This window comes from Zootoca vivipara, chromosome 7, assembly GCF_963506605.1.
Source record: "Zootoca vivipara chromosome 7, rZooViv1.1, whole genome shotgun sequence".
NCBI classification, from domain to species: Eukaryota; Metazoa; Chordata; class Lepidosauria; order Squamata; family Lacertidae; genus Zootoca; species Zootoca vivipara.
The window spans coordinates 44556924-44581532 of NC_083282.1; the positions used below are offsets into that span (position 1 = coordinate 44556924).

Sequence of the window (24609 nt, forward strand, 5' to 3'; positions counted from 1 at the left end):
GGTGGGCGGCACGCGAAAGACTACTTCGCCTGGCTCGGGCGAGCCAGAGCACGAGCGGCGGAAAGCGAGTGCGCGTGCGCCCCGGTCTTTGGCACGGGCTGGGCCCAGGTGGGTGTGTTTCCCCCTCTCCCCCCCTCTTCGCACGCGTGAGTAGCCCCGCCCCCTCCGGCCCCCGGCCGGGCTGGGCCGGGCAGCCATTTTGGGCAGAGCTTTGTTATGGTTCGGTGTGGGGAACTCAAGCGACACAGAGAGTGAGGCGGGAGGGGGCGAGTTGGGGCCTGGTCCCGTAAGCACGGCCTTGTGTGGAGAGAAGGGAAGAAGAGCTGGACTTGAGGCGGCGCTGAGCGGCAGCCAGTGGCTTTTGGGGAGAGAGTAAGGTAGGGAACGAGCAGGGGGAAGCCCAGAGCAGGCGAGGGGGCGGGAGCATAAACAAGTGGAGGTTCCGTTGCAGGAAAGAGCCGAGGGGGCGGCGGAGGCCCTGCGGTGTAGCTTGGCGGCCGGGAGAGTTGCTCGGGGCAGTTGTTGGTTTGCGGAAGTGTCGGGGGAGTAGCGCTCGGGACAAGGGGCTTAGCGGAGAGGTGCTTGGCAAGGGGCGGGGGGGGGGCGATAGCTAAGAAGAGGGTAATGGGGGGACCTGCTTGGAGGTGTCTGCGCGGGCAATTGGGGGGCGGGGGGCGACTGGAGGTGTGCGAGGAAGGATCGGCTGGAGTAAAGAGTGAATAGCGGAAGGAGGAGGCTACGGTAGGCCCCATGAGTGCAAAGTTGAGCAGGAGGTGCGGAGTGGCCAGGGCAGGCAGTCGGTGGCATGTGATTTTCAGGTCGGAGAGGGGTTTTTTTGTTTTGTTTTTTGTAGGCATGGGGGTGAAATGGATTTGGGGTTCCAGCGTGGGTATAGGAAGGGAGGGAGAAGCTGATCAAAACAGTTGTGAGACTAGGCAAAGGTGGGGGCCCCCCGAAGTGTGGTTGGGGGGGAGGCCGGGGGGACTGTCGAGTAGGGCACAGGATTTTATAAAGTGCGAAGAGTTATTCTTTAGAGGAAAGGGGTAAAATGCTGGCTTGTTGGACAACTTGTAGACAGCTTGTTGGACAACTCGAGACTGCAAAGTGTGGTGGGTCAAAACTAGGAATATTTAAGTAAGAATGCTTGACTTGGCGTAGTTTCCCTTTGGAACAGATTTCGTTTTCTTTTTCACACACGCCCGCCCGCCCCAAACAACAACAGCGACTCTGTGTTCAGGAACAAATATACAAGTGTCAGGACTGGATAATTATATCTTGCCTTCCATGCAGACTCTGAGCTGATGCAGACTGCCTTGTAAAATCTAGCATTGTTGTTCTTGCTGAGCAGGCTGAGAAGGAGGGAGTTGACTTGTGGGTGTGTTTGTAGGGAGGTACAAATAGAGTATTTTGAATATTAAGGCAGAAGGAAGGCATATTATACTTGTGTAATACTTCTTTGCTGCATATGACTCAAGGTAAGGAGTAGAGTGTCAGATTCTGGCAGTTACTGGTAGATATTTTTTTAATACTTGAATGGAATGTGCACTTCTTGTGTCTTTCCTGTTGGCTATATAACTCTAGATGCTGCTTGAAATTATTTGGATGGGGGGGTGTAAAAACATTTTTCTATAAAATTTGGGTGACTGAGTTAAAATATAAATGTTAAATAGAATCTAGTGCAAATGTGGAAGTTGTTTTATGTCTTAAAAGAATAGTTGCTTTGCCTGTTCTGCACCAACATTACTTTGGAAATAGGACAATTTGTCTATATGCCTTCTATGTAGAAGATAGTCTGAAGGAAACTGAACAATCCTTAACTTTTAAAGAGAATGTACTGAAGTAGTACTTCAGCCCAATAACCTTAACAGTAAGAATTTGCACCTAGAGATCTATTAATAATACTTTAGTAACTAGTTTGACTTTTAGATGCAATAGAAAAAAAGAGTTCCAGTGACCAGTGTTTTCTTAGGGGTGGGGGGGAGAGACTTCAGACTTATAGGATCTATTTTTTGTTTTTTTTCTGGAACCCCAAGATCCATCAACCAGAGTTGGGTGCAAAAGGCATACTTAAAATTAAAGAATTCTGAGCCCAAGAATTTGTTTTTAGTACCAGACGTGAACTGAGCTGACAGTTCTTCCACACACATATCCACTCCTTGTTGCTCCCTGCCACCCTATTTTCTTCATTTCAACAATCTGATTTGTGCGTCTTGCTGTTATTAAGCAATTGATAGTCAGAAATCGCTGCCAACCTCCTGAAAATCACATAGAAATTCCAGTAAATCCCCAATCTCTGCACCCCTGTCTTGGGTGATCATTGTCAGGGTGAGGATGAGAACTAAGTATATTATGAAAGGATAAAAGAACTTTGCAATCATTTTGATAGGTACTTCATTTATAAAAACTTGTACACACTTTTGCATAAGTCACATGTTGTTCTTTTTAGATGTATCTCAAAGAGATTAGTGGGTTTGGGATTATTTGTATGTCAGCTAATACTTTTTAGTCGATTTACTATTTGCAATTCTCCCTTTCTTACACAACAACCATAAGTGAAATTTAACCTTACAGTCCAAGTACTGAATGCTGCATTAACACTTCTGCTAATAGTAGTAGACAGATACAACAGTGGGTGGGGATTTTTTAAATTAGATTTTGAGTTGTGTTGTCAAATTTCTGCTTCTGTTGTCATATACACTACTGTAATGAGAAATGGAAAGATTAGAAATTTTCTTAAATCCTGCAAAATATTGACATTGTTATGCTAAATGCTCTTCAAATATGTCCACCCAGTTAATAGTTAGCATTCCTATTCACACTAACTTCAAGCTGCATTAAGTACAGTATAGTGGAACTTCTGAGCTAATGTGGTTTATTGCACAGATTTGTTTTAGATACCTGAGTTAAACCCAAGTGCTTTGTACATAGTGAAGCTTATACAGAAACTAGTTTATCACTTAGGCATTCTGGTGCTTGCCATAGCTGCCAAGTTTTCCCTTTTCTCGCGAGGAAGCCTATTCAGCATAAGGGAAAATCCCTTTAAAAAAGGGATAACTTGGCAGCTATGGTGCTTGCTAGGTTTTCTGTCTCTGTAAATTAAGAGTGTAAGCCTCACCATTCTGGAAGACTTCACTGCACCAGAAATTTTGACTGCCCTAGTAACAAATTGCCAATATTTATTTACAAAAGAGTAGCAGTGCAAAAAAACATTTACTGTAGTATTAGAAGAAACAACAGAACTAGAATATAATTTGCAAAGAGGATAGGTTTCCATTTAAGTTTCTAGAATTTTGTTAACTTTTAAGGAAAGAGATGAGAATGGCTGTGTTGCATTCAAAGCAAGTACTGAAAGAGAAGCCAGTATTGCCTCACCAGTTGATTTGCATGGTATTTTGTAGCCTTTACTGACTTATGGACAACTGTTAAGGGGGAAGGAATGACTATTGTGAAAGAAATATGTTAGTTCGCTCTTTTGCTGCAATCTTTGTATTTTAGAAAGAACACTGTACTTTGAAAGATAAGAGGTTTTGATACTTCCCATCTCTCCACTTCCTCCTTTAGCTGTAAAAATAGTTGAGTACTATAAGATAAAGTCAAACTACATTGAGACCAATGTAATGCATTTCTAGGCCACACATTTCTTTAAAAAGGTGATGAGACTGATGCCTAATTTTTATTCTTTTTCCTGGCTCCTAACATGTCTCCTGCAGTAGGCTGCAGCATGTTACTAATTTGTCATTAATAATGTTAAGCTCAAGCACTTGTAACATAACCAGGGGAGGGGTCACCAACTGTTTTGGACCATTTTGAATGTTGAGAGAATGCTGATGGTGCCAGTTACAGTATGGCGGCCATGGGGGAATGGCATGGCACAAAACTAGAGAAACTGAAGATATTGCAGATTTTCTGCCCCTGAGCAACCTCATGCTTACCATGGGAAATCAGCTGTGGAGGCACTAATGACAAAGGCACAATAGCTTTGTTTTCCCCAATGACAGTCCTAAACCAAAGCATAAATTGCCATCCTGTATCTACCGGTACTTACATGAGAATAAGCCCTATTTAAAAAAAGAGAGAGACTTCTGAAATAGACATGTGTACTGTGAGAAAATGGTGCATATGGGGCATATCACATTTTTTGTAAAATGGTATAAATATGACCTTGTAACATAGTTTCAAGTACCATATTAGGTCAGAAGAAGAAATGCAAAAAAGTAAATTGTGATGGTCTTAAATCTAAGCTTTCTTTTTGAAAAACTGTAATATGTTTGGTTCATGGTGGAAAGAAAATTATGTTCTAGGTAATAAAGAGAAACTCTGTGAAGGGTGAATGCCACTACGGTATGTATTTAATCAAACACGGGATTCACTCATGGCACACTTTTAAAAAAAAGTTTTTAAAAGTATGTCATAGATGCTATGGACAATTAATGCAGGTCTTTCATTGGCTTAATTTCTCGAGTGTACACAGATACTGTACTAGTATTTTACAGCTGTGTGTGTGGAAATATGGAAAGTAGTAATTCAGGTTCAGGTGTAACTGAATTACAAAAAAATGGTTAGGTGTGTAAAATGGCTGACTTGTCTTCAATTTGTCTGACATGACTTTTTAAAAAATATATTGAAACAGACTACTTTTCTTTTAGAAATATATTATTTGTTTTAAAAGGGGGAGACTCAAAACCACTTATTTAACAATGTATGGTGTTTATAACCAAATAATTTCATCTCCAAAATAGCTATGTACAGGCATTTAAACTTGCCCATGCCAAAATTGGAGCTTACTTGCAGCCCACTATGGATTAAATCCAGCAACCATTGGATAAATGGAATGACTTCTGCTCTTGCAATGAATTTTGTCCTCCCTATGACCCCCAAATCTGAGGTAGTGGGTTGGGAAGGTGGGGGTACATGGAGGGGGGAGGAGAAGTACATGAATGAAAGCCATTCCACTTGTGCAATGATGTTTTCAGATACAACCCAGAACATTTTAAAGCTTGGAAAGTTTTAAATAGTGTGGCAGTTGGTCACCTTAGACTTGAATCAGTATTAACCTGAGATACAAACAAGAGTCAGCATCCACACATAGCCATTTCACTCCTTCCTTCGGCAGAGTGAAGCAGCCAGGAAGCTGCATCCAGACCAGGAACCATAGTTATGGCTTTCAAACAAACCAGAGTATGAAGCCATGGTATTAAAGTGGTCACTTCATTAACTACGTAGTTCCTAGTGTGAATGTATCAAGAAGCTGTTGGCTGCAGCTTCCTGGCTTGCTCATTTGTGCAAAGGAAGAGGTTAAATGGTTGCATGTGCGTGCCTGAAACTTGTGTAAATCTTGATTTACTAAGCCAAGATTATCCTCTGAACATCACCCATGTATAAAGTATGCATAAATTAATATGGGTTCAGCAACCAATATGTTGACTTAGATGAAGCAACTCGGTGATCAAATTTCAGTTGAGCCATGGCTTATATGCGTGGCGTTATGGATAGCAATAATAATAATAGTTTAGTAATGGCCCACTTCACAATGATATCAATAATGATGCCTCTCTTGTTTCAGTGTACAAAGGGTAAATTCTTCGTATGTTAACCTGTAGTTCTGATTTTCAAGGGTTTCACAAAAGCTTTCGTAGATTAATGTGGGACATATTAAGTTACTAGTGAAATGATTGTTGTTGTGATGGGCATTTGTGTGTGTGTGTGTGTGTGTGTGTGTGTGTGTGTGTGTGTGTGTGTAAACCCACACATGTGGAGATACCGTGTACACTACACACTTTCCAGGGGCACCTGCAGTTTGTATATGGAAATATATGATTTTTGTGGCCACAATGTAGCCTACTGTACGAAGGTAACAGTGTTCGAAACTCCCATTGTTTTAGGCGCATTGTGCGACAGGGAATTTTATTAGTGTGAGCAGTTTCTGAGCTCTGGGTGCAGTACTAAGGCTAAGATTTCAGATTAAAACTGCAGTGGAAGGAAGGGAGGACCTTTTCTGACTCCCCACTTCCAGCTACTCTCTGAAGACTGGAGAAGAGACCCTCTTAAGAATATTAGGGAGGTGGGCAAGAGAAGAACTAGACCATGTGAAAAATGAACATAATATTTTAGCTGCAGTTCACTCATTTTCAGCTTTGTATTCTTGTTATTTAAAAAGCATTCCGTTGTTGCACCTATAACCTAGGTTTAAGGTGCCATTTAGCTCCAAGCTTTCATATGTGTTTCTAACATTGGAAGGTAAGAGTTGTATTTGATATTCTGTCTACTCTTGTACCTGGCCCTTTCTGCAGCCCTTTGTCTGAGACCTTTCCCACTCCCATTTAAAAAGGTTAATATCAATACCAATAACACAAGCAAGATATGATTGCATAGCATTCTTGTTGGCAGTCTAGCTGCAATAGTCTGCAGTTTCCAAAATGTCTTCAAAAACAACCACTTGAAAAGCTCATTGCATTATTCCAGTCTAGAAATTAACCAGCCATGGCCAGGCTGTCTCTCTTGTCCAGAAAGGGTTGCAGTCAGCATATCGGGCCTAGCTGATAAAATGCACTACATGCCACTGAAGCAATCACACGTTAAAATGGCAAAGTTGAATCCATAAGCACCCACAGGATGCGCACCTGATCCTTCAGGGAGAGAGAAATCCTTTTCAGAACTGGTTGAACAGCACCTCCCTGGGCAGATGAACCACCCACCAACAGCACTTCCATCTGGTTACAATTTAATGGTTCTCTGCCAAGTACCAGGACAGCAGTGCTTCATCAGGAATTGATAGAGCTGTGTGTCAAAAGCCCCATAACCCTTTCTAGGACACAGGAGTTCCTCAGCAGATAAGTTGGTGCAGAATGGGTTCCCATAAAAGAAAAATCTGAAAACTGCTGGTGTAAATCATAAGCACTGCAGCAGTTGTCTGAACTACCTAAGAACATCCCACCAAATCACCTTCTTCCATCTAATCAACCATACTCAAGGTTTCAGTGGAAGGAAATGAAGATGGAAAAACCATCTCCAGAACATGGCTTGAAATTTCAGATTTAACATGACAGTTACCGTATATACTCGAGTATAAGCCGACCCGAATATAAGCCAAGGCACCTAATTTTACCTCAAAAAACTGGGAAAACTTGTTGACTCGAGTATAAGCCGAGGGTGGGAAATGCAGCAGCTACTGGCAAATTTCAAAAATAAAATAAATACCGTCCTATGCCTTTCCCAGCTGTCGGCGGCAGGGTGGGGGGAGAAGCGGCGAGGAAGGATCCCTTCCTTGCTGCTTCTCCCTCCCCGCTGCCTCACACAGAGCAGGCATAGGATGGGGGTTCGGAGAGTCGCAGCACAGCGCTTCTCCAACCCCCCGGTCCTGTGCCTTTTTCTGCCGCTGCCCGCCTCACTCGAGTATAAGCCGAGGGCAGCTTTTTCAGCACATTTTTGTGCTGAAAAAGTAGGCTTATACTCGAGTATATACAGTGCTTGATTTGAAGCTTTCTCGGAAGTAATACATGCAGATCCCATTATCTGAACATAATGCGTTCCCAGAAAATCACTCATTAGGCAAACAATCGCATAATGATCTGATGAATCCTATATTCCCCTCCTAACATTTAGTTTGGCCTTCAGTCACTGCCTCTGCTCTACAGGTTATAATAATCTCATACCTTTTGAAAAAAAATTGATCAGGGTTGACCATACCAGTTTGAATTTTGTCATCCTAAGGATGGAAGTAAAGGCTGTTGTTCACTTTTGTAGAAGGTGAAAAGATGTGGTGTGAAATGATTCTACTCTGTTCTACATGAGTTGGGCCAGACTGCTGTTGCTCCTTTTTTCTGTGCTTGAAAATAGACTAGGATTTAGACTGAAGCAGTGTTAGTTGATTATACTGGTTCACCGTAAATACATTCTGCCATATTAACTGAAAGATCAAATTCAAAATTGTTAATATATGAAGATGTTTTCTTTGGTGTGGGAATAAGTTCAATCCTTCAAGTTCTGAGTGTCCAGATGCTAGTGCTGCTTGTGACCTATGGGCCAGTAAGTCTTAGTATGTGGCTGAACAGCACATCCAAGTGTTTTTGCCTACCAGTGTCTTCCAATACAGAATTCCATTGCTCAAAATGCATTTATATGGGGAAATGCAATGTAGCACTAACTAGCAAAGAACTGCTACACATGGCGTTGGAAGTTACGCAATCAAGAGATGTAAGGAACAAGGTTTCGAAGAAGTGGGATGAAATGTGTTTTTAATTGAGAACATGGTAACTGATCATTTTTGGGTAGAATTAATGGATTCTGGACTGGGTATTATTTATTTATTTTTGCAGCTTTCTGTTTAAGGTTAGATAGTAAATCCCATGTGAATCACTCAGTAATTTGTGTACACCAGTACCTAACAAGAATGGGACGCGGGTAGCGCTGTAGTCTAAACCACATAGCCTAGGGCTTGCTGATCAGAAGGTCGACGGTTTGAATCCCCGCGACGGGGTGAGCTCCCGTTGCTCAGTCCCAACTCCTGCCAACCTAGCAGTTCAAACATAGATAAATAGGTAGCACTCTGGTGGGAAGGTAAACAGCATTTCCATGCACTGCTCTGGTTCGCCAGAAGTGGCTTAGTCATGCTGGCCACGTGACCCGGAAGCTCTGTGGACAAACGACGGCCCCCTCAGCCAGTAAAGCGAGATGAGTGCCGCAACCCCAGAGTCGTCCGCAACTGGACGGTCAGGGGTTCCTTTACCTTTTTTATATGTAACAAACATTGAGCTGTAACTGTATGCATCAGTGATTAAAAAGCTGTATGCATAAAACATGCAGTTTTCTAGAGTAAACTAGGCTCTTCTGCACACTCAGCTGTTTGCCATATTGGTTTATTAGTTGCACTTAAGTCAGTTTCCTGTGAAGTTGTGGTTTGACAAACCTTTGAAGCATTGAAGTAAGGCACTCGAGGTAATGAGATGAATGAAATATTGCTAACTTTTAGACTGATGAGTGATGGCTTATCTGTCAGATTGTTGAGAGGCTCGCTGGGACAGTAGGTTCATTTGATATAAACATTTACACACAGGGTTTTGACCACTATAATATGGATGTGGCACACAAACTTGCAATATTACATAAGTATACATTTTTGAAGGGGGCATGATTTCATAGTGTTTCACTAGATATAAATGTGCCAATCTTGACATAGAACTTTTTGAATCAGGCTAGAGCGGCTTTCCCTGACTTGGAGCCCCCTCCACCCCCAACTACAGCCCCAGCTAGCATAGCTAATGATTAGGGATGTTGGCAATTGTAGTCCAAAATGTCACGAGAGCATCAGGCTGGAAAAGGCTGGACTAGAGAATATCAGCTTACTACTTTGCCATGAGATCATAGAACCTTAAGAGTTGGAAGGGATGCAAGGGTCATCTAGTCCAACCCCCTGCAATGCAGGAATCTCAGCTAAAGCATCCATGACAGGTGGCCATCCAACCTCTGCTTAAAAACCTCCAAGGAAGGAGAGTCCACTACCTCTTATGGGGGTCTCTGTCAGAAAGTTTTTTCCAAATGTTTAGTCGGAATCTCCTGACAACTTGAAGGCATTGGTTCAAGCCCTACCCCCCAGAGAGGGAGAAAACAAGCATGTTCCCTCTTCCACATGACGGTCTTCAAGACATTTGAGGATGGCTATCATATCTCCTCTCTTCTTTTCCAGGCTATACATACTCAGCTCCTTCAAGCGCTCCTTGTAAGCCTTAGTTTCCCGACTCTTAATCATCTTGGTTGCCCACTGCACATGTTCCAGCCTGTCAACTTCCTTCTTAAATTGTGGTGCCCAGAATAGGACACAGTATTCCAGGTGTGGTCTGACCAAGGCAGAATAGAATGGTACTATTACTTCACTTGGACACTATACTTCTGTTGATGCAGCCTAGAATAGTGTTAGCTTTTTTTGCTGCTGCATTACACTGTTGACTCATGTCAAGTTTGTGGTCCACCAAGACCCCTAGATCCTTTTCACATTTACTGCTAGTAGTCCAGGTGTCCCCTATCCTATATTTGTGCATCTGGTTCTTCCTGCCTAAGTGCAGAACCTTACATTTGTCCCTATTGAAATTCATTTTGTTAGCCTGGGCCAAGTTCTCCAGTCAAATATAACTTTAGAGGAAGTATGTATCAAAAGTGAAATTCAGGCCTTAAAGAAATGAATGCTATGTGGGATATCTTAAATGCTGCTGTTGTGGTTTTTTTGTTTTGTTTTGTTTTTTGACCAGTAGGAAACCTTCCATAATTTACCTTTTGTGATTGTAGGCCTATAATTTCTGCCGTGGTGATAAATCAGCAGAATGTGGAATTTTTAAATTATAAAATGCATAGCATCCTTAGTGATGTGCTAGTGTTGTGGTGTGTGTATGCGTCCAATTTCAAATAAGTCATACGGTAGATTAGTAGCTGTTAGGGTTGATTAATTATAGACATTGTATTAGTGAGGGTTATTTTGATAGGTAATAAAATCTAAACATTTCATAAGAGTTTTTCTGAGCTAGATTTACATATTCAGCATTGCATAGTATTGACTGTGCTCAGTCCTCATTCAGTTGACTTTGGGGTTTTTGCCCCCTTGTAAAGTGTTGAATTTGCAATTGGTAGTGCATGTTGGGAGTGCATGTTGGGAGACCTGTGTTTGAACATGGCGGCACCTGCAAAGTAGGTATGTCTGGAGTGTTGGAGTTCAAATCCTTATTCATGAAGCTCACAAGGTAGCTTTGATGGTGGTGGTAGTAATAAATAATAATAATATGTACCCCGCCTATCTGACTGGGTTGCCCCAGCCACTGTGGGTGGTAAAGTCTCTCAGCCTAACCTACTTCATGAAGCTATTTTATGAAGACAAAATAAGGTAATACATGGATGGATGGGGTACAAATAGGACAACTTTCAAGTTAAGAATGCTGAAATAGGGTGTTGATTGAAAATAATCACAGGCAACTTAAAAACTGGCTTGCTTCATGATTTCAGTAGAAACTGAAGAAGACATGGAAAACTTATAATATGTTATTGAGCTTTTAGATCTTTTTTGCTTCATTTACTGATAGGTAATACTGTCTTTCTTTCAGAGAATACTTCGTGAATTCTACATTTTTCAGAAGATCATCACCCAAATTCATTATAATACACCAACTTTCTCTTTTTTAAAGCAACAACTCAACTAAATTAGTTCAGGGAGAGATTATTTTCTGACTTAGCCCCTTACTTTTAGCTTTAATTGAATGCATTCATAGCAACAATAGGACAGAAATCATTGTGAATCTTACCTCTTCATCAAGTTGCTTTTAGTTCCTCAGCAAGGAAATTTAAGTTACATTATGTGAAAATCCTTTCAAGATACAGTTTTAAGAATGCTAACAACTTTTTTAGCAACTATAAAAGTGGTGAAGATGAACCTTGCATTTTAGAACTTCTACAAATAGTTTTAACACACATTTTCAGAATTTGCAAGATACTTCATGGTCCTGCCACCCACCTCCCCACCCCCATTCCAAATCAAGTTGTTGCAGAAGATGAACAGAGTAGATTTGTGGAGTTCACCATTAATCATGGTGTCTTTCTGAATGCTGTGCATATCTGACAAGTACTGTTGTAATGTAAAAGCTGAGTTGCATAGCATTGTAACAACAACAGCAAAATTAATGAGGTGAATGTAGTTGTGGCTTTTCAAAAATGCACACTCCCTTTTAGGTATTTTTTTTCTCATATAAGTGCAGAGAGCAATTAAGATGAGCAGCTAGAGGGGTGAGGGGTGCAGTCGGCACGAAGTGCGGCTTCTCGTGCTTCCTTTGGGACTCACCCTTGCCACAAAGCTGGCATAGGTGCACCCTGGAGAAGGAAGAAATCTGGAGAGCCAAGAGAAGTGCAAAAAGTGAGAGTGGTGGACTGCAGAGGCCGGACTAGGTAAGTCATTGTGGGACTTCTTTTGTTTATAGCTATATGAAAATACAATCTTTGCACCTTCATTTCCATCTGTGATATTTCCCAGCAGGTATGTTCAAATGATCATATCTTGATTTAATAAGAAGAAATATTAAGTCTTGTGCACCCACATGCAGCTGCTCCTTTCATCTCTTTGCATGAGGTGGCAAACAACAGGGAAGTCTTTAGTTAAAAATAATACAGTCATACCTCGACATCCGAACGCTTCGACTTCCGAAGTCGACAACCCTGGAAGTCTTTTCACCGCGCGGTCGGCGCATGCACAGAAGCGCAAAATCGCGCTTTGTGCATGCGCATAAGCAGCGCTTTGACATCACAAAACCTTGACTTACGAAGACTGCCGCAGAGCGGATCGTCTTCATGAGTCAAGGTACCACTGTATCCCATTTAGTAGCTTTGGAACTCACCGGGATTTGAAGCCATGGCTTGAAGTTGCCTTCAGATGGTGTCTAGCATAGAATCGTAAGTTGGAAGGGACAAAAGAGTCATCAAGTTCAACCCCCTGCAATGCAGGAATCTCAGCTAAAGCATCCCTGACAGATGACCCTCCAACCTCTGCTTAAAAACCTCCAATGAAGGAGAATGCACCACCTTACAAGAGAGTCTTTTCTACTGTTGAATGGCCCTACTGTCAGAAAGTTCTTCCTGATGTTTAGTCAGTGTCACCTTTCTCGTAACTTGAATCCTTTGGTTTGGGTCCTAGCCTCTGGGACAGGAGAAAACAAGCTTGCTCCATCCTTCACATGACAGTACTTAATTGAAGAGGTTTGAACTGTTTCCTAGTTCAGACAAAATGGGAAATTGGATATTGTTGACTGTGGATTTCTTGTTATGTGCTTGTGCAAAAGCCATGATATCGTTCAAACATGCTTATTGTGAAAGATTTATAGTGTCCAGAGGGAGACCTGAGTGAAATACTAATATACTGGAGGGAAAATTAATAATGAATTCTTCATCAACTTTTTCTAGTTCCCAGCAGCAACTATAGAGGTTGATGGAGCTCAGTTTCTAAGTTTATTGGTTTGAGCCAATGGAGGGTGGAAATCAACAGGAGCCATTGAACTACAGTAGTTCAGAATGGATCTATGTCAAGTTGTATATCCTTCAATTAGCTCTTGGAAAGATACTGAGCTGCTGTCCAAGCTGTTGAGGGCAGGCCCAGTGCTGTCTTTGCTGTGTTGTCTTTGCTCTGGGAAGGGCTGACAGTGGATATGTGTTATTCATCTTGTCTTAGATCCTGGCCATGAGGTTTGATGCCTCGCTTTATTGAAGGAGAGACACTGGACCTAAATGGCGCAGCATGACTTTGTTCCTGCCTGGCTTAACTTCTCTACACCACAGTCTGCAAAGGTAAACGATTGAATCTTGGATCAAACTCTTCAATAACATTTAGACAAATTATGGCCAGGTTGCCTATTTGATTATGAAATGCATACATGGCTTTGTAAAATAGTTAAGCTATATTGGCCATATTGAGTCCGCATTAAAAGTGCATCAACAATAAAATGGTAGGACATTGCTACCAGAGTCGATAGCCCATTTGTCAAACTAATGCTTGCATTAAAAAAACAGACAAATTGCATTCTTGGACAATTTGTCACTAATGATGTGGTGTCGTCATGACATGGAAAAAGCTGCAAAACTTAAATGTAACCAATTGCCTCTTCAAACTGTTTTTTGTTTCATTGGGAAGGGTTGGTTTAAACTCTTGCATTTTGTGTGGCTGGAATGTAGCCTATTCTACAGTTACATTAATTGATCCATGCACTTTTGCCTCTGGCGACACCCACCATTGGCATGCATCCCCTGGAAGGTTCCCAGGGAATATAGACCTCGGGTTGAAAAAGGTTCTCTACCCCTGGTTTGGAACAGCCAGTCTCAAAGTCACGCACAGAGAAAATCCAAACATTTACCATTACAGTAACACACAAAATTGTTAATGTGTGGGCAAAGTATGTGCCCTGTGGATGTTCTGGTAACAACAAATGCTACAATATGACTGAAGCTAAGCTGGTGTTGTCCTGGAAGCCAGACTACTGGGAGCCTCTTGTAAGAGTAAATATATAATTTGGATAGGGTTGTATTCACACTTAAGATTCAAATGTGCAGCATGGCGGGTGGGATGACATTGCTCCTGTGTGCCCAGTAGCAGCTATAGCCAGAAGTGCTTTCTGCTAGTTTTGATAGGTGCACCAGCAGTTCCTGTTCCTGGTTAGGACAGACCTGGTTGCAATAATTCATGACTTAATATCCAGATTGGATTATCATAATGCATAGAACTATTATAATGCACTCAATGTGCACTTTCAGTGGCTTCTTATAAATGAAGAATCTAAATGCCATTTTCTAATATGGGTCCTAAACTGTTTGGCAGTCGATCAATCTGTTACCCTGAAATAATAGCAAGATAACTTGCTGCCACAGTGTATTTAAAAGGCTTCAAGGAAGGAAAAGATTCTACACAATTGCAAATGTGTGGCTGAAGCAGATACATAAATACGTCTAGCTTTGTCGGTTGGTTCTGGTGGTTACTGGAATATCACTTTTGAACAAAGTAGGAAACAGTCTGTTGATAAACTCCTGAAAACTCATGTGGAACTCATAATTCCAGAGCCTTTGCATGTTTTGATTATTTTTTCTCTCTTAATAGGCCCCTGGAACCACTCTTGAGAAGCACGGAGAGCATCTTCCTCGGGGAGAGGGCCGCTTTGGAGTAAGCCGGAGACGCCACAACTCTTCTGATGGATTTTTTAATAATGGCCCTCTCAGAACTGCAGGAGGTATATAAAAGGGTTCATACTAGAACTTGTACACACTGGTCTTGGGTTTTATTACACAGTTAGGTGCTGCAAACATTTAAATGCTTGAAAAACCTGATTGTCTGAGATAAATTGTGGAGGTTTTCAACTTACCCAGGGCTTTTTAACAATTATTTCCTATGAGAGAGTAAACTGTGAGCACTCCGCCTTATAAAAAGTAGATGGTATTCTGATTTTTCATAATGTGCTAGGAGTCTGTTGGCATACTTAAGCAAATGTCAAGAAGACAGCTGTGATAGAAGACTATACAGTGGTACCTCGGTTTATGAACACAATTGGTTCCAAAAGTCTGTTCATAAACTGAAGCGTTCATAAACTGAAGCGAACTTTCCCATTGAAAGTAATGGAAAGTGGATTAATCTGTTCCAGACAGTCCGCAGAGTACTTAAACTGAAGCGTTCATAAACTGAAGTGAACTTTCCCATTGAAAGTAATGGAAATGAATTAATCCGTTCCAGATGGGTCCGCGACGTTCGTAAACCGAAAATTCATAAACCGAGGTGTTCATAAACCGAGGTTACATTGTAATGTAATTGCTTGTATGGTAGAATGGTTAGGGTATATTGTTCACTTGGGCTTCACAATAAAGGCTGTAGTCCCAAGATCTGGTTGGAGTAGTAAGGGTGATATTCTAAACTTACATAGAGCAGGGATGCAGGACTTTTTCCCCAGGTGGGCCAAATCTGTTTCTGCCCTACACCTTGCAGGCCAAATTTCGGCAGGGTCTCCCACCTGTCAATCACCAATATCACAATGAGGCGATGTGCCTCTTTGAAAGAGCACTCCCAGTATGCCTTCAAAGAGGCTTGCTCCAGGATTGCTATGGTGTTTGCACTGAATGCCCAGCTAAAAGTTGGCTCATGCACCAGAGGTTTCCAACCCGACATGGTGCATTGTTGTTGCACACTGGCTTAATTAGAGATCTGTACTATCACAGATATTTTAGGTGCTGACTATCTTTATTCATACAACAATATTCCTCTCATGCAGACTGCTGGCATCAGCCTTCCCTGCACCGTCATGATTCTGTGGACTCTGGTGCTTCTAAAGGAGTTCATGTTGGGCTAGCTGGCAATCAGCCTGGCTGGTATGGTTCTTCACGAGGCCATGATGGCATGAATCAAAGAGGAGGATCGGGATCCCATCGCCACTGGAATGGCAATTTCCACTCCCGAAAGGGTTCAGCCTTTCAGGAAAAGCTACCTGCTGAGACGAGGGAGGAAAAGGAAGAAAAGGAGAAACTGCAATTTGAGGAGGAAGACTTTGTAAGTCTTCAACAAGGTTTCCTTCTGATTTTTCACAAACACTAGAACTGATGTCTTCTACGGTATGCTTTCATGCATCTCTGTGTTTCCCCAAACTGCATAATGTGTGAATGCTCTGCCCCCCAGACACGTGTCCAGACCTACATGTTCATAGGAAAACTCCTTTCTTTGGATATAGATGGGAAGTTCCTCCCACAACCAGTATCATTTTAGTTCCTTCCTCCTTCCAACTCACAGCTTTCCCTAAGGCTGGATGCTGATTAGACATACTGATTATTCCATGTCTAGACTATATAAAAAAGTAAATATTCCTTCTTTTCATGCAGTACATTTGCTTCACTTAAACCTATTTGTATCTCCAACCTAGTTCTTTAATAAACTTGCTATTTGCTCACACTGGTTTGCAGAGTAATTAAGTACAACAGCAAAGGAACATTGTCAAGATGTCGGTATATAAATTGTGAGAGAATAATGTTGAATTTAAATACAATTATTAAGTTTTAAAAACTTAGTCCTAGCTAAGTAACCTGAAAATAGAGTTAATAAAATTCTGTATCATAGTAAGACATAGGTTTTCCTTTTTGTTTTCTAGCCATCATTGAATCCAGAAGCTGGAAAACAGAACAGCCAGAGTAAACCTGTTGGGACTCCATCTGGTGTTTGGGGTAGGTATTGAGGCATCATCGAACAGCCATCTTCTTAGTAAAAGATATAAATTGTCTTTCCATTTTCAATCTCAAGAATTCTGAAGCAGATTGAGCTGAATCTTAGAATTTTCAAAGATGTCTTGGATATTTGGTGGTAGAGTTGTAGAGTCCTTGGGTCTCACCAAGAAATGCCTGTGTTCTCTTCTCCCCCCACCCCCATCATATTTGACATTCAGCACCCTAGACATTTAAATTCTGGCCATTCAGTATCTAGAGCACTTCTCCATTTCTTTCCAGCATTGTGGAAAGTGCTGTGTTTCCCATCTAAGCCAGGGCCGGCTCTAGGTAGACCCCCGGTGGTGCGGTGTGTTTTGGCGCCGGGCCGGCAGGCCGGGCGCCGCGTGGCAAAGCCGCGCGGAAACCATGCTACGCCCTGTGAGGGCGCCGGAGCAATCCCCCCCCCCAGCACCAGGGCGTGTGACCTGCTCGAGAATGCCCTGATCTAAGCACTTACCTCATCCAAACCACCAGACACATGGCACAAGCAAGAGAGTGATGCTTGCACCCTGAGCCTTAAGAAGCCACATAGTCTAAAGGAAGGACTCGATTCAATGAGTTATGGATCCTTTTTAATGCCCAAAGCAGTCCATGTCATCTACTAACCATTAATCACACATCTACTGTACCAGTGCTTCAGCCATATAACATCCAAAGTAGTCCTTAACATTGTTAGGCCCTATGCATACCACTGGTTGGTTACAGACATATAGTCAGAATGGAACATACTAATTGAAAGTCAAGACTTTTGTGAGAGACCTACGCTAAGCATACCGGTAGCTAATTGCATCTTAGTGCTCATCTAAACTATATTGGGCGTAAAGATGAGCTTGTAACAATACACACAACTGATAATTCCTACTGGTCCAGGTTTGTTCCCTCCAAAGACTCTCATGGAAGAATAGCGAATATAACCTGTTTCATCAGATTGCAATTACCATATTTTCCACTCCACAAGACACACTTTTTTCCTCCTAAAAAGTGAGGGGACATGTCTGTGCATATTATGGAGCGAATGTGTGGTTGATCGCTGGCTCCCTTTCTGGCCCCACCCCCTTGCCCAGGCCTCCATTGTTGAATGTTCTGCAGACGGAGGCTGTTTGTTTCCCCAACGACATGTGACTGGCTGATTAGATTATCTATCTGGAAACTGTAGAAATGGCTCCCTTTCCTTTCCTTTGGAAGCTGCAGAACTGTGAGTTGAACCCCCTAAAACAGCATTTTCCCCTTCGCAAAGTAAGCTAAACAACTTTGAGCTGATCCTCAAAAAAGGGACTTCTCCCCTTTGCAAAAAAAGCTGCACAACTTTGAGCTGATCCTCAAAAAACCGGGGCTTTCCCCCTTTCCTCCTCTAAAAACTAGTGTGTCTTATGGAGAGAAAAATACGGTATATAAAGCACTGTCCTTTAGAATTGGGCTTTATTTGAACTGAATATCCATCTTGGTTGAAAACCTAAAATAAATCTATTTGTTAACTACATTTCCAGACTAGTCCTTCTCAGATCCTATCCTATATGATGAGCTGTCACCAAATATTTCCTATTTGAGCAGGTGCTAAAATAACTGGGCTGAGAAAATAGTGAACTTGTAACTCTTGAGGACTATGTTTCTGCATTCCTTTAACAAGTAGCGTCTATAAAACCATCCATTCCCATTTGAACTAGGGATGAACTGCATTTTTAATGAAAATTTGGTGTGTTTCTCTTCCCCACCCATTTTACTAGAAAACCCTCCTAGTGCCAAGCAACCTACCAAGATGCTGGTCATCAAAAAGGTTTCAAAAGAAGATCCTGCTGCTGCCTTCTCAGCTGCATTTACGTCACCAGGGCCTCAGCTTTCAAATGGCAACAAGGCAACCACCATTGTCCCAAGCGTCTACAAAAATCTGGTTCCCAAGCCTGCAACACCCCCTTCCAAGGTATGCATAGGTTCACTCAGGTAAAAGGTAAAGGTACCACCGCAGGGGAAGTTTTAACATTCTGTTGCCTAACGTAAGGGAAATGTTAAATTGTGCTGTACTAAGCCTATACAATACTATTAGAATGTAAATGGAAATAAGGGGTTGATGTTGAAAGTTAAAAGTTTTTTTAATTGTTATCTTGAGTTGGTGTTCTATATGCACTTCCCTCCTTTTCTCTTTTCTCCCCACTCCCCAATGTGAAGATGTGCCCTCTCTCCTTTGCTGAGAAGGGCTGCATTATGACAACCCAGCTCTCCAGTAGACACAGGAACATTTGGCGTTAAGCTCTCAACAATCTCTATTTACTTTTGATTTAGGGACATATGCCAGATTCCCTCATTACTCCAGTTCTGCATGCTTTCTCCCCAGCTATTCCTGGCTTCTACTGTTGTTTTCCCTGTCTTCAACTCTAAGTGCTTCCTCTCCAGTTTAAATGTTTTACACAGGGTGTTACCATATAATCACCATGCACAACATGTGTCCTATAGGATAAATGCAGCCCCCTTTATTTGCACACATTCAGGGGAATTCTAATTGTCCACTGTTGCACCTTCTCACCTCCTTGTAGGAATAAGCAAGGCCTGCCAAATCCCGTCACGAGCAGAAATGGGGATGGGAAACTTTCTACATTACTCTGACCACTTTTCTTTTCCTTCTCCTTTTCCTGGATCCATGATGCGGCTGGTGCCAGATTTTTCAGCCTGCTGACAAAAATATAAATAGTAATCAAAGTGACTGTCTAGTTTTAAGCAAGACAAAAAATTAAGTTACTAGGTTAATTATTGATGTTGCTATTATGCAGTTTCTTGCTCCCTAATGTTCCTGTATTTGTTCTCTTCTCATGGTAGCCAAGCCAATGGAAAGCTAACAGAAGTGAACATAAAACAGGCTCGCTCTCCTCCAGCCGTGATTCTGCTTTTACAAGTCCAGTGTCTGTAACCAAACCTGCTGTACTGGCCAGTGGCTCTGTTCTCACCTCTTCCAAAGAGGTAAGCTTGAAAGGTTGAAGTAAAAAACTGGATTTAAAATTATTTGAACATCAGTGAACATGCACTTGTGATCACTCAGCTTAAATGACACAAATAGAAATGAGGTAGGGAGGACAGGATCCCTCTGGTAAAAAGTAAACTCTGGAAAACTTGCAGCACTTTTATTCTCTCTACAGAGTCCCTCCAGTATCACCCCTCCCATTGAAATAAACTCCTCTCGCTTGACAAAGCTGATGCGCCGCACCACAGATAAGAAGAGTGAGTTCTTGAAGGCCTTGAAGGATGACCGGAATGGGGAGTTGCCAGAGCGCCATGAGAGCAACAAATTGGATGATGTAAGGGTGCAGTTCTGGTTTTTCTTTCTAGAGTATTAAAACGATAGGGATTTTTGAGTGTGAAATGAAATGCTGTGTTAAAGGTATGGCAGAGCTGGTATTTTCCAACTCTTCTGATAGTATGAGTTGCTTGACTTGTCTGGTAATCAGCTACTTTTTATGGGAATTTGAATTTTGGTTCTGTTCTTTGACTTGTGCAGATAGGTGATAAATGGTAGTTAAAGGAGTGAGTTGTCACATAAACAAAATGTGTCCTCTTCATGCACAGTATGTCCATTTAGCAAATAACCCTTGCAGAAATTCATTTTTAATCTATATATACTAGTTTTTTCAACAAATAAAACTAAGTGTATTTTATTTTTAGGAATGTAAAGTGCAAAACACAAAACAGTATAGACATTTTCATTCTCCCACTCCCTAAATAATTGTGCTGGACTAGCACATTAAGGTACTTGGAAGCTTTTAAAGTCTTTTTACTTTTGGGAAATGAAGGGTGATAGAGGTATTAAAGAGTACTGGCTACTGACCTTGGAAGCAAAAGACCTTATTGGTTACAATAAGGTTATAACTAAACACTTTGTCAGATGTCTGTGTGACCAGATCCAATGTGTGTAGAATACATGGTTAAGTTATTTGTTGGGAACCCATTCACAATCCTGATTGTAGGATGCGTCAAGGCTCAAAAATTGTACACATAGCACCCTGTTGCACATGTGGTTTTACTTTGCTGGATTGTGTTCTTATCAGTAGGACTTGCTTATCATTCTAGAAATTACAGCTTCTAGATAGAGGGATCTTGAAAAAAGGAATATTTTTTACAATGTAATTTGTTAGCATTAATTATGGTCAGGAAGGCTGGGTGTATATTGATTCTTTCCCCAAAAGTATACTCCTTACAGAGCAATTTGTGAATGTTTCAAAGTCTTGCTGGGCTTATTCCATAGAAAGTGTGTTTTTGATTGGCTAGATAGTACAAGAGTGGTTGTTTTCATGCTATGATCTAAGAGTACAAGGCCCACCTAGCTCAGCAGCCTTCACGAGGGAATTTGACTTATTTTTTTCTCCCTTGCCAGATGGAGGATGGCAGCACACCAGAACCAAAGCAAAACTGGGCAGAGAATTGTCACCAGAATGGTCTTTCTCTGCCTTTAGAAGAAGGGGAGAACCTTTCTCACTCATTAGAAGCAGAACACAGGTGAGAGGGAAGACAGACTGCTGAGGAAAATCTTTTTCTAACAGCATTGTAGATAAATTAGTGGAATAAGAGTCAGAAGTAAAAGTAGAACCTGGAACTTCTTAAAGTTCTATCACCAACGCAATATATTGTCAGTTTTTGCTTCTATTGTTTGATCATGCTGTTCTTGTAGCATAGTGTGCCATTGTGGTATGCTGCAGTGGGTGCTCATATACTGGGAGGGTCTTTGCACAGAGGCATATTATTTCAAAGGTGATGGCAAGGGTGACTTCCTAACAGCTATCTATCACACATAAGACCAGAATGTTTTTGTGGAATAAATCATTAAGTCCTCTGACGCTACCCCAGCTGTTTGAGCACGACAGTAGATACTTAATGTCACGACTAGATCAGGCCTGCATAAACCTCTACCCAGTAACTGCTCAACCTTTGATCCTGCAGTGCTGCTCCCTCAGAGCAGGCATAGGAGTAATGGCTCCTTATCTGTTAGTGCTTTCGTTGTGATTCCTGCATTGCAGGACTAGTTGGACTATGTAACCCTTGGGATAGCTTCCAACTCTACAGTTCTATGATTCATAACAGGAGTAGGGAGCAAGGTGTATTTGCCATCATTTGTCAGAGAGTCTCTGTTGGCAGTGATGTTGCTGCCACAAGGCAGAGTGAGTTGGGGAAGAGACATTTTCTCCCATTTGCTCTGGAAGAGGCAAATGACACAATTGTTTTGCTTATAAAGGACTTTCTATTTTTCAGTCAAATCACCCCTCAGATTTTGACATGCTGACAAGCACCTAATACATGCATGTCAGCATGCATACACACAAAAAAATTCCTCAAGAATAGTTGCTTTCTTACTAATGATGAAAGAATACAAGAGGTGTATCCTATCCAGTTATAACCTGAGAGGGATTAGGGGGCAACCCCATCCACTTGGCTTCTAACTCCAGCCATCACTGGCCCAGTTCTTTCTCACATTAACCCTCAGGGAGTGGGTCTGTCACAAAAAAGCTCCCCATTCCTTTTTCATTCCCCAGCCCCTCATAATCGATCATTTACTTTCATTACCTAGTTGAAACAAAATTAAAAAATTCCTTCCGCTAGCACCTTAGAGACCAACTAAGTTTGTCATTGGTATGAGCTTTCGTGTGCATGCACACTCTCGGAAGAAGTGTGCATGCACATGAAAGCTCATACCAATTACAAACTTAGTTGGTCTCTAAGGTGCTAGTGGAAGGATTTTTTTTTGTTTCGACTACAGCAGACCCAACACAGCTACATACCTGTAACTTTCATTACCTAGGTCCTTCTTCATAAAGTCATCCCATGTTCCTTTGCAGCTGAAGAATTTAGCAATACTTGTTAAATAGAACTTAACTAGGCTATTCATGGCAAAATCCGAGGTGGGTATCTATAGGAAACGTGTCGATTTTGTATGCATTGTGAGGTGAGGGTGGGTCTTTCTTCCATTGTTAATCCAACCTCTCTTTCTCAACCCACCCCATCTCCTTTAACTTGCTAGGTTATTGAAAGCAATGGGGTGGCAAGAGTACCCTGAAAATGATGAGAATTGCCTTCCCCTCACAGAGGATGAGCTCAAAGAGTTCCAAATAAAGTCAGAGCAGGTATGTTTACCTTTTGTGCTTAATATTGTTATCAGTCTTTTAGCATTGGTTGTTTCCCAGTTTTATAAAACTTGTGAGATGACTGCAAAAGCGTCTACCCAAAGTTATTTTTTTGCATGTGGACAAACCTATAGAGACTTTGTTATATGTACATAGTATTACTGTGTACAGTGGTGCCTCACAAAACGAAATTAATTCGTGCTGCGAGTCGCTTCATCTAGCGATAATTTCGTCTTGTGAAGCGCGGGTTGCCGTGGCAAAAAAAAAAACCACCGAAAAACTTCGTCTTACGAAGCGCGGCCATTGAAAACTTTGTCTTGCAAGTCACCAAAAGCATTGCAAGACACTTTCGTCTAGCGAGTTTTTCGTTGCGCGAGGCATTCGTCTTGCAAGGTACCACTGTACTCTGCTTTGAGCTCTGAATTGAAAAGGGGAAAAAATATGAATTCATTTTCCTTTCTTTCCTGCAGCTAAGAAGAAACGGCTTTAAGAAGAATGGATTTCTTCAAGGCCGTGGCAACAGTCAACTATTCTCCCACTGGAGAAGCACTTTTAAGACAGAGTTTGAGGAGTCAGATACAGAAACAAGTAGCAGTGAAACTTCAGACGATGATGCCTGAAAATGGGCACAAAAAAACCCACAGTACAAAACCAACCCAGCAAACTCAGTTTGTAGTTCAGCACATAAATGTTTGGGGTTCAAATGAAGCAGAGTTTATTCTGTCTCATGTCTGTTCAGTTTCTTTTTATTGTTGAAAACTTCATGCACAAGGGAAAGAATTATATCCCAAAGAAGAAAGCTATTGGCTTATTTTTGGTTTTACCCTTCTATGCTTCATAGAGAACAGTCCATGCAGATGGGTGACTCATGGCCTTCTGGTGCAAGGCATAGTTTCAGTCTCATCAGCAGCAGGATGTAAGGGACTGAGTTGGGCAGCCACATGCTTCTCATACTGCCGTCCACATAGCAAAATGCTGTGCGGCAATAATGTGCTAAAACAATCATTGTCAATGACAAAATGGCTATGGAAGTTCTAATTGTGTTAAATTAATGCTAATAACATGGAACTTTTTTATTTTGTTTTTTGGCGGCTCGGGGAGCTTCATCACTTAACCAGGCGTGTTTGGGTTTTTTCTTTTCTTTTTTGGGGGTACAGCTGTAAAATATTTGGATATAGGAATTGTTTGTGTTCTTGCAACCTTGATATTCAGGGTGGATTGTAAAATATAAATTTTTGTGGGACTTCAAAGATTAAGATTATTTTGATAACATTATTTACAGATTTAAAAAAGTGACTATCACATTGAGTCTGTATGAGGGGGAAAACTACTGCAACAAAAGATAACTAACTTGGAATAAATATTTTGCATCAGTTTGCCAATTCTGTGTCTCATTTCTCATGAAATATTATAGAAGTAAGGCAATTTGGCTATCCTTATTTTGTGTTATTGTGGCCTTCATATAACAGAACCTGCTTTAAAGAAAAGTATTGAGTAACTTGAATAAATCCTGATTTGGTTTTTAAGCAAGGGGTACCAGTTTAATAGTTGTGCTTCTCTTTCTGTATGTTGAGTAACTCTCTGTGCATTGCAACTTTACATTACAATGCAGAACTGAACATTAATTAACATCTGAGTGTAAAGTGAGGGAGAGAGGCTAAGCTGAAATGCTAATGTTTATACACTGAAGAAAATATAGAGAATTCAAATCAAACCTACTTTAATTTGATACTCATTGCGTCAGTCTCAACCTAAACTTAACAGG

The 24609-nt window shown here is 41.4% G+C and overlaps 1 protein-coding gene across 4 annotated transcripts; it reads left to right on the forward strand.

The window, feature by feature from the left end:
- On the forward strand, window positions 1-24226 carry GPBP1L1 (GC-rich promoter binding protein 1 like 1). Of its 4 annotated transcripts, none has more exons than XM_035121421.2 (12): window positions 1-108; window positions 11085-11919; window positions 13193-13308; window positions 14609-14738; window positions 15768-16042; window positions 16635-16707; window positions 18471-18664; window positions 19555-19695; window positions 19872-20030; window positions 21104-21225; window positions 22742-22844; window positions 23315-24226. In XM_035121421.2, exons 3-12 carry the CDS (start codon window positions 13249-13251, stop codon window positions 23462-23464), a joined length of 1407 nt encoding a protein of 468 aa, XP_034977312.1. In that variant the 5' UTR covers window positions 1-108; window positions 11085-11919; window positions 13193-13248; the 3' UTR covers window positions 23465-24226. The 4 variants fall into 4 exon arrangements, with proteins under 4 accessions (XP_034977312.1, XP_034977311.1, XP_060132925.1 ...); XM_035121420.2 differs by lacking the exon at window positions 1-108 and adding an exon at window positions 178-377; XM_060276942.1 differs by lacking the exon at window positions 1-108 and adding an exon at window positions 984-10678.
- The last annotated feature ends 383 nt before the right edge of the window (window positions 24227-24609 follow it).

Excerpts from the sequence above, each read along its gene's own strand:
- GPBP1L1 (XM_035121421.2), top strand. The coding sequence starts at position 13,249 with ATGGCGCAGCATGACTTTGTTCCTGCCTGGCTTAACTTCTCTACACCA. Across the intron at positions 18,665-19,554 it reads CTGCAACACCCCCTTCCAAG|CCAAGCCAATGGAAAGCTAA; the intron begins GTATGCATAGGT and ends TTCTCATGGTAG. Across the intron at positions 19,696-19,871 it reads TTCTCACCTCTTCCAAAGAG|AGTCCCTCCAGTATCACCCC; the intron begins GTAAGCTTGAAA and ends TTCTCTCTACAG.